The 9889-nt window shown below is 58.5% G+C and overlaps 1 protein-coding gene across 1 annotated transcript; it reads left to right on the plus strand.

The window, feature by feature from the left end:
* Positions 1-4112: 4112 nt before the first annotated feature.
* ACTG1 (actin gamma 1) lies at positions 4113-6980 on the plus strand. The gene is made up of 5 exons (XM_060080400.1): positions 4113-4220; positions 4649-5017; positions 5293-5731; positions 5833-6014; positions 6103-6980. The coding sequence occupies exons 2-5, from the start codon at positions 4655-4657 to the stop codon at positions 6244-6246; spliced, it is 1128 nt and encodes a 375-aa protein (XP_059936383.1). The 5' UTR covers positions 4113-4220; positions 4649-4654; the 3' UTR covers positions 6247-6980.
* The last annotated feature ends 2909 nt before the right edge of the window (positions 6981-9889 follow it).

Genomic DNA, 9889 nt, shown 5'->3' on the forward strand with positions numbered 1-9889 from the left:
TGTTCATTGACCTGAAACTCAGAGGCAGGCTGGCCAAGCCAGCAGTAAGCTGACCTTGCCTACCAGGGCAGCCTGGGGACCCTTGTTCCAAGCAGACAGAGCCACTCCAGAGGCTGCCCCTGCCCCAGTGGGAGCCAGCCCAGTGACCTGGAGAAGGCTTTAGGTGGCAGAACACTCATCCTGCATTTGACCCACAAGCCTAAGAGAATAGGACAGTGAGCTGAGGGTAGGGAAACTTTGGTTTTCCTTGGCTTTTTTTTTTTTTTTTTGGCTGCACCACTCCGCACGTGGAACTTCCCTGACCAGGGATTGAACCCACACCCCCTGCAGTGGAAGCGTGGAGTCTTAACCACTGGACCACCAGGGAAGTCCTCCTTGGCATTTTTAAAATGAAGTTTTTATTATGAGATAATTTTAGATTTACACAAATGTCACAAAGACAGTATTAGCATTTCTGCAGACTCTCTACCCGTTTTCCCCTAATGTTCACATCTTACACAGTCATGGTACAATTGTACTGAGAGATTGACTTTGGTACTTAATTAATTAAACTCCAGACTTTATTCGGATTTCACCAGTTCTTCCACTACCGTCTTCTTTTGTGTTCCAGGATCCAACCCAGGATCCCACGTTGTATTTGGAGGGAGGGGAAGGAAAGACATTCCTGGCAGAGGCAAAGGCCCGAAGGGGGACTCAATACCAAGTTCCCTACCCTCTCTGCCTGGCAAGTAACTGGCTAGTTGGGAGGTGGAGAGAGGCAGGAGGCAGGGGTGGGGTGATGGGCTGGGGGTCAGGCTACCAGGTGCAGAGGTGACATGGATCCTGGGAAGCATCCCTGGAGGCTGGAGCAAGGAGACGCCAGGCTGGTGTGGGTGTCAGAGGGAGAGACAAGGGAAGGACCCTGAGCTGGGGTTGCCTGGCAGTGTCCAGGGCTGGGGAGGCCTGGGGCTAAGTCTCAGCTACGCCAGACTTCCTTGCAAGGTGATGCCACCTCCCTGCACCAGTCTTCTCAGCCGTTAAATGGATGGAAGATGAAACGAGATACAGCAAGGTCACAATAAATGCACCAAACCAGCACTGGGCTAAAAAACTCACATCATTTCTCTGAGCCCCAAGTCTCCATCCTCAAGATGGGAAGGACACACCCACTTCTGGGCAGAAGTGCAGAGGCTGACTCTCTCCCTCCTCCCAGGGCCTCCCTGCTCACCCAAGCCAGGGGCTGCCACATCCGTGTGGTCCCCTCCCAAGGGGCTCCAGGGCCTCTCCAGCTTCAGGAGGGGTGGGGGCAGCCGTGCGCTTCCATGAGCACAGCCCTGAGATGACCTTGGGCGAGGCTTCGCACTGCCCGATTGCAAAACAGAAAAATCTCAGCGCAGAATGAGGCGTTCCCCAACCCCCTGTGCGGGGCTTGGAGGTCTCGCTCTATCTGGGGCCCGGTCCCTGGACCCACGGCGTCCACTTACTCCTGGTTCCGGATGGTGCTTCCCAGGAGGGTCGTCGCCCCCTGCCCGCCCCCCCACCGCCAAACCTCCAGCTCCGCTTCCCCTCGCCCGGGCCACGTGACCTCTCGGCCCGCGCGCACCCCGACCCTGCACTCTCGCGGCCGGGCGTGACGCGATGCAGCGGGGTCTCCCGGACCCGCGGAGGCCCGCACTGAGGGTGGGAGAGGCTGCCGGTCCCCTCCCCACCCCGCCTCCTCGGAGGCGCCGGGGCCGCCCCGCCCCCCGCCACCGCCCCTTTGTTCCGCCGGCCAATCCGCGGCCTCCTTGACTAAATAAGGCTAGGAGCGCGCCCGGCGCCCCCAGTCCATTACTTCCGCCCCCCTCCCGGCCGGTGACTCAGGGCCGGCGGCGGGCGGGGACGGGGCCTCCCAGGCTGCGGCTTCCCGGGCGGCAGGCGGGGCTCCGTCGGCGCCGAAATGGCCAAATATGGCCGCGCCGCGCGCCACCGCCCCGCACCCGCACACCTGCGGCCTCACCTTGACCCCCCGCCCCACCGCGCCGAGTGACACAGCCGCGGAACTGGAAGCTGCTCCCCCACCCCAGCCAGCGCCAGGCCGGCTGAGAGCGCCCCTTCCCCTCCCCCGCAGCCCGGCCCTGCGGGTGGCGGGCTGGCGGCCTACCGAAGGGGGAAGCCCCGGAAATCTCGTGGCTCCCAGGCCCCGCCCCACTTCCCCCCACAACCCTTCGGCCGTGCACCCAGCGCCCTGCGGACTGCAAGGTGGGAAAGAAGGAAGGGGGGACGGGGACAGAGGTCCAACGGCCTCTGCCCCCTCCCCATCTGTCCCACGAAGCAGCCCAGGCACACCAGACAAAGGAGTGCCAGAGGGAACTGGAGTCCGAGGAGGGGAGGCCCCCGCAGTCGAGGGAGCCTGAGTGGAATGCGGGGTGGGCAGACACAGGACGCGACGCTTTGGATACTGGATACTTCCCACTTCTCGTGTGTGACATCTTGGCACCCCCAGTGTTGCAGTCTTCTTCGCACACGGACGCCCCCACCTGGGGGTTGAAGGCCGGTGGTTGTGCCCAGGAGCGCCTGTAAGGGTGGGTTTTCCGGAGGCCCAGCCCCAGGTGCTTCCATGGGTGGAGCACACACCTGATGGACAGTAGCCTTGCCCTACACCCTTGGAAAGTCTGGGGAGTCTGGGGAGTCTGGGACCCAGCTAGGCCTGGTGGCATGGGTGGCCATAGGCATGGCCTTGGCATCTGGGTGACTGCAGTCCGCAGGTGGGCTGGGCGGCTGCTTTACCTGCCTAGCCCAAAGTAGATGTGGACACCAACTGACCTTTCAGGGCTCTTGGGGCGCCCGGCCTCGCCCCCTATCAGACACCAGCCCGGGTAGAGCCCAGCGCACCCGGACCTTGGACGAGTCCCCAGAATCACTCAGTCCGGCACCACTGTCACCCCTCATGGCCAGTGTGCTCTTACACATGCCTCCTCTGATGTTTAATCCTGTACTGAGCAATCCCGGAAGCTTACAAGTAAGTCCAAGGAAACCGTAGTACCTGCTTCCCTCCGGGCATAACGAAAGCACTGGAAGCAGCAGGTGTGACCAGGACCCTGCCAGAGATGACAGGTCTTCAAGAGCAGGCTCCTGGGGAAAAGGGCGCGCCCTGGACCCGGGAAAACCACAGCCCCAGGGCTGCCGGGGTCCACTGGGTTTACTCCTAGTGTCATAAACAGAAGAGAGGGTTCCCCTTCTCAAGTTTAGGGGTGAGTTGACCGTTCAGGCAGTCAAAACTACTCTTTCCCTGCCTCAGTTCCCCTACGATGCCCAAAGATGATTAAAGTGAAACAAAACTCCACCCTCTCCCCAACGGACAGGGAGGGGGTGGCCCCAAACCCGGAGTGGAGCCCCCGCCTGGGGACAATCGGGTTTGCGGTTTGAGGGTCAGGATGTGTTGGGTGTGGTATAACGGGGCCAGTCTCTGCACCGTCAGGGACCCCGAGCGCCCCAACTCCGGCGGAGGGGACTACGCGGTCATGGCTGCGATAGGGGACGGGCGGCTCCTTTCCATCGTGACAGGGGCGAGGTCACGGCTCCCCGGGACTCCCCCAGACCATGGGGCCCACAATGCCGCATGGGCAGCCGGCGGGGACCACTACCCTCCCCTCCCCCAGCCCGGCGCCGGGAACCCGCCTTCGCGGCCTGCAGAGCCTCGGGGAGAAAGCTCGAAGGAGGCGCCCGGGGAGCAGGGGCCGGCCGCGGGCGCACAACCGGCTCCGAATGCCGCCCAGCCCCGGGCCAGGCGGTTTCGGGGTGCAGCCGGGCCCTCCCCAACAGCGCGCGGCAGTCGCGGGGCGGGGCCGGCGGGTCAGCTCCGCGGCATCCTCTGCACCCCGCCCTGCGATCCCCGGGGACGCCCACCCACCCCGCCCCCGCGCCGGCCCGCGAGTGGTCTCGCTCGCAGGGTCTCGGGCGCGCGGGGGCGGCGCGGGCGGGGCGGTTGGGGGCGGTGCGGGTGGGGGGCGGGACCGGGCGCGGGGCCCCACGTGCCCCTGCCGGGCGGGCCAATGGGCGCCCGGCGTTCGGAAAGATCGCCATATATGGACATGTTCTGGGGCCGCGCGCGCCGCCGGCCCGCGCGCGCGCCCCGCTTCGCTTAAATACGGGCGGGGGAGACCGTGGTCGCTCTCACTCGCTGCAGCCGGCTCTCGCTCCTCGTTCCCTCGTCGCTTGTCTGCTCGTTCCTCCGCGTCCTACGACCGCCTCCTCCGCCGGTAAGTGACCAGGCCTGCGTGGCTCGACCTGGTGTCCGGGCCCCCGCGCCCCTCCGCAGGCCCGCTTCTCGCTCCTGGCCCCAGAGGCCCGGCCGCGCCGACGTCGGGAACAAAGGGTGGCCGGGCGGGGTGGAGTGGGTGAGGGTGGGACGCGCCCCGGCGGGTTCATGGAGGGCTCAGTGGGGGTGCTGCCGGCGGAGGGGGCAGGGCGGGGCCGGGCCTGGGCCGCAGTACTGAGAGCCCCCGTACGTATCTTCGCGGAACGACGCTGTTGGGGGCGTTACATAAAAGCCGGTCCCGGTTCCAGACGGTTACTCTGCTGCCGGGGCGGCTGGTCGGGGGGAGGCGGAACGTCTCGCGGCGAGGGCATTTGTGCAGGGGCCGTTCCTGGGCCAGGGCGCGCCTGAGTTGGTTGCATTTTTGAGTAGATCGCAATGGAAGAAGAAATCGCCGCGCTCGTCATCGACAATGGCTCTGGCATGTGCAAAGCGGGCTTTGCTGGGGATGACGCTCCCCGGGCCGTGTTCCCGTCCATCGTTGGGCGTCCGCGACACCAGGGCGTCATGGTGGGCATGGGGCAGAAGGACAGCTACGTGGGCGACGAGGCCCAGAGCAAGCGTGGCATCCTGACTCTCAAGTACCCCATTGAGCACGGCATTGTCACCAATTGGGACGACATGGAGAAGATCTGGCACCACACCTTCTACAACGAGTTGCGTGTGGCCCCCGAGGAGCACCCCGTGCTGCTGACGGAGGCCCCCCTGAACCCCAAGGCCAACCGTGAGAAGATGACCCAGGTAAGCGTGGCCGGGTCGATTGGGCCGTTCCATCTGTTTCACAAGTCATTTCATGCTCAGTTTTGATTTTTGGAATTCAAGTTTTTCTTTCACTATTTCCAGGGTTCTGTTCTTCTGGCATTTCCTCCCTGAAGTCTCAAGGTTTCTTATTTGTGTTTCTGCTTGCCTCTTTTTCTTTTCTTCACACATCACATTTGTGGCATGTTGGCATGGTGTGTGAGCATGGGGTGGTCCTGGGTCCCTTCCTTTGACTAAGGAGCTGTTGCTTCTTGCAGATCATGTTTGAGACTTTCAACACTCCGGCCATGTACGTGGCCATCCAGGCTGTGCTGTCCCTGTACGCTTCTGGCCGCACCACTGGTATAGTCATGGACTCTGGGGATGGGGTCACCCACACGGTGCCCATCTACGAGGGGTACGCCCTCCCCCACGCCATCCTGCGTCTGGACCTGGCTGGCCGGGACCTGACAGACTACCTCATGAAGATCCTCACGGAGCGTGGCTACAGCTTCACCACCACAGCCGAGCGGGAAATCGTGCGTGACATCAAGGAGAAGCTCTGCTATGTTGCCCTGGACTTCGAGCAGGAGATGGCCACCGCCGCGTCCTCCTCCTCCTTGGAGAAGAGCTACGAGCTGCCTGATGGTCAGGTGATCACCATCGGCAACGAGCGGTTCCGGTGTCCAGAGGCGCTCTTCCAGCCCTCCTTCCTGGGTAGGTGTCAGGCAGGCAGCATGACCTCCGTCTGAGGCTGTTGAGAGCCGAGGTGCCTTTCACCTTGAACGTGACCGCTGAGAGTGAGCTTTGTCTCTTAGGTATGGAGTCCTGTGGCATCCACGAGACTACCTTCAACTCTATCATGAAGTGTGATGTCGACATCCGGAAGGACCTGTATGCCAACACAGTGCTGTCTGGTGGGACCACCATGTATCCCGGCATCGCCGACAGGATGCAGAAGGAGATCACGGCTCTGGCCCCCAGCACAATGAAGATCAAGGTGAGTCAGAGGTGGCTGTGGGCTTGGGCTTGGAGGCCTTGTTGGGAAGACAATGCCACTGACTAAAACCATGTTCTTGTTTTTCCAGATCATTGCTCCTCCCGAGCGCAAGTACTCGGTGTGGATCGGGGGCTCCATTCTGGCCTCACTGTCCACCTTCCAGCAGATGTGGATCAGCAAGCAGGAGTACGACGAGTCGGGCCCCTCCATTGTCCACCGCAAATGCTTCTAAACGGACTGCGAGCAGATGCGTAGCATTTGCTGCATGAGTTAATTCAGAAGTATAAATTTGCCTTGGCAAATGTATACACCTCATGCTAGCCTCATGAAACTGGAATAAGCCTTTGAAAAGAAATTTGTCCTAGAAGCTTGTATCTGATATCAGCACTGGATTGTAGAACTTGTTGCTGATTTTGACCTTGTATTCAAGTTAACTCTTCCCTTGGTATATGTTTAATATCCTGTGCATATCTTTGATTTAAACCCCTAGTTACACGCGGCTCCGTCACTTTGTGGCTGAGGTGAGAACACATTCATGGAAGAGAAATCCAATGGCTTGATGAGAATCTGGGAGACCAGGAGTCTCTCGATCTGTGCAGGGTATTAATGTGTCAGAGCTGCCTATTCCGGGATTTCTCTAGAGGCTGGCAGGAGTCCTGAACCAGTTGTCATTTCTGTTTTGCCGGTCTTACGGGGTTGGGAAGGTCTGAGCCTTAGGACTTGCTTTCCTTTCTTACCGAAGTTTTCCCGCCAGAACACCGTGGGTTGTTACTTACCTTGAGTTGGAAAACAGTTCGCATTCACACCTGTAAATTTATTCATTCTTTTAATTTATGTAAGGTTTTTGTACGCAATTCTCAATTCTCTAAGAGATGACAACAGATTTTGGTTTTCTACTGTCATGTGAGAACATTAGGCCCCAGCAATGCGTCATTGTGAGGAAATAAAAGTGCTGCAGTAAACTGATCAGTGCCTCCTGTTTTGGGGAATGGAGGGTTGGGTGAGGGTGGAACAACCTCGGCTCAAATTAGGCAACAGTTTGGTTTCACCCAAACCAGAGGTGAGCAATTGGTCCTAATGAGCATCTCTTCACAGCTGGAATCTGCCTCACCTTGTGGGCTTCTAGGGAAAGGAGAACCTGTCTGGGATTGGCCCCCAAGCTGGTGGAAGGGGAGGAATCTTTATACTTGGTGTCCTCAATCTAGCGTAAGGCTGTGCTGCCATAGAAGCACTTGGGGCCACAAAGGGCTTGGCTTTCTCCACACACAGGTAGTGGTGGGGTGGGACTTGTTCTTTGGTCAGCATATCAAAGTGGAACAACTGTGGGGTTAATAAAATAGAGCCTGACTGTTGAGCCATGGAACCTGCGATCTGATGATAGAAGTGTCACCTGGTGACACGAACATGACTCGCAGGCTCTGAGCTTGATGGCTTCTGCCCCAAAATTTTCTGTAATGGCAGGCAGAGCCTTCCTCAGGTATTTCAGATTTTTAAAACAATTATTTGCAGGTTGGGTCAGAAAGGTAAGCTTTCTTCGCTAGATTGAAAAAGCTTAAGGATTGGGAAGAACATGTTTTTGAAATCTGGAGATTTCATGCCTTTGCTGTTGGGAAGCAAGTTTCACCAGTGGGGGCTGGTGGTGCTTTCTAGCTTAACCTCCAGGTAGTTGGGGAGAGGGCTTAAGGGTCTGGTGTGGAGGGAGGCCCTGTTAGGCTGGCTGGATTGGGAGTAAGGGGCCCCAAGAACATACAACTGAGGGAGGTGTGGAGTTTCTCCTTTGGGGGGCAGAAGGTGGACCCTGCCAATCTCACACCTCTGTGTGCTTTGCTCCTGTCCCCTTGCTCATAGCCTCCCTGTGACCACCTGTGGAACGCACAAGAGTGACAGGTCAGAAATCACTGTTTTTCCCTGGGCAGCATTCCGCTTTCAGTCAGGACTAGAAAATCTGATTTGAAGCATGAGCAGATTCAGGGAACTGGAGAGACCGGACTGAGGAGAGCCGGCGAGGACAAAACACCTCTAGGAACTGGGAGGAAAAAGGTGGCTGCCTGGGTGGCCACAATCCCAGCTCCATCCACTCTTTTGCATTGGGCCCAGTGGGCAAGGCCCTCTACTCCCGGCCTCCGTGCCCTCCGTTCCCTCTGCAAACTGGAGAGCGGTGCTTGCTCCACACGGAGGCCAGGACACCCTCCCTGTGCGTGGAAGGGGCGTGTCAGCCCACCCTCCTGCTCCTGGGGGGTATAGCAGAATTTCGGCAGCACAGAAGATGCTGGCCATTCTTTGTGGTGCTCTGGGGACAGTAACAGGATGTCAAACCCAATCAGTGTACCCACTGGATGACGGCCGTTGCCTGGCCGAGCCTATTGGAGAGCTTGGCACGCTGCCATCCATCAAAAGACACTTCACCGCCAAAGCGAGGCCCTCACGGTGACTTCTCCCTTCGGGCCCCTCCTCCAGCCCCTGTGGAAAATCTCACCTTTTGTCAGCATCGTTTCTCCGGGTAGCTCTGCGTACTGAACGCACGAAAATGCTAGGCTTTGCAAAGGAGAGGGAGCTTGAGGAAAAGATTGACTGTAGCCACCATGACTTTCGACACGGAATCTGCTCAAACCCAAGCAAGATGTGGCCAGTTCTGCCTACTTCTACAGAAAGAGAAAGGAGCTCTTCACGGGAGAACATCATCAACAGGCACTTCGGATGCAACAGCTTCCAAGTGGAAAACGGGATTAATCTCCAGGCCATGGAAGGACTGGAGATCTGCAAGGAAAAGTTGGGAGAACATGTAGGCAAATGACAGAAAAGTATTCAAATGGGCCACTTAGAGAAGATGAAACCTCAAAGGCTGATTGTCTTAATGTTAATCAGCTTAATGAATGGAAGCTTCTGGAAGGGCTGCCTCAGAGAAATGTCTCATATCCTGGGGGACTCCATGATGTGAACCCTCGAGAGGCTCCCCTTCCCCAGATCCCCCAGGTGTCCTGATGCTGAGACAAGTGGAGGATGCCCTCTGAGTGGAGCAGGAAGCTCATGGGTGCCTCCTTCCTGCAGTGCAAGGAGCCTGTCCACATGCCCAGCGGACGGTCAGCAACCACTCCAACTCGAAGTTACCATACCCTGGCAAGAGGTGGACGTTGTGTTTATTGGATGCAATTGCAAGGTCAAGGCCCTTTCATCCCAAATGGTCAGTGTTTCAGTAGAGGACAGAAACCGTTTCAAGAAGGGAGTTCAAGGATTCACATTAGAAAGGCTGGCCTCTGGTGACCGAGAGATTGTGGCTTCCCAGGACCCTTTCCTGGTTAGAGGCCCCAAACATCAGACCTGGAGAGCTCCCCATGGGGTATTCCCCCTGAGAAGCACATAAGCTGCCACTGCTGGGGCTGCGTGCTGCACACAGAGCCCCACATGGTCCCCCACAGCTGTGCTGGCCTGCACCATCAACCCCCAATGACCAGTGGCCATCCAGATGTTCTCTCCTGCAGGAAGCTCCCCCTCCCCTTTCAGCTCCCTGCTAGGACCATGAGGGTGCCCTCCAGGGGGGCCTGCCTCAATGCATGGTTCTCAGGCGTCCTCTAACACTTGCAAGAGGCTGCCCCTCTCTGGTGGCCGTTCCACTTCCCACCCCGTTGATGGCGAGTTTGACCCTGGACACGTAGACAGTGAAATAGGAGTGAAGGGGCTGTAGGAGCCAGTGTGGGAGCCAGCCTGCTCTCTTTTCCCTCTGCTCTGGGACCGCAGTGTTCCAGAGAAGGGCTTCTCCATCAGCCTGGAGGCCTGAGAGACGCCATCAGAGCCAACATGGTCGACATACAGCCTGAGCAAGAAAGAAATCCTTACTGCTGTAAGTTGATGAGATTGTAGAGTCACTTGTTATGCAG

Source organism: Mesoplodon densirostris, chromosome 18 (assembly GCF_025265405.1).
Source record: "Mesoplodon densirostris isolate mMesDen1 chromosome 18, mMesDen1 primary haplotype, whole genome shotgun sequence".
Taxonomy (NCBI): domain Eukaryota; kingdom Metazoa; phylum Chordata; class Mammalia; order Artiodactyla; family Ziphiidae; genus Mesoplodon; species Mesoplodon densirostris.

Bases quoted from the DNA above. Each gene is read 5' to 3' on its own strand.
- ACTG1 (XM_060080400.1), top strand. From the start codon at position 4,655: ATGGAAGAAGAAATCGCCGCGCTCGTCATCGACAATGGCTCTGGCATG. The intron at 5,018-5,292 runs GTAAGCGTGGCC...TGCTTCTTGCAG, and splicing joins ACCGTGAGAAGATGACCCAG to ATCATGTTTGAGACTTTCAA. The intron at 6,015-6,102 runs GTGAGTCAGAGG...TTGTTTTTCCAG, and splicing joins CCAGCACAATGAAGATCAAG to ATCATTGCTCCTCCCGAGCG.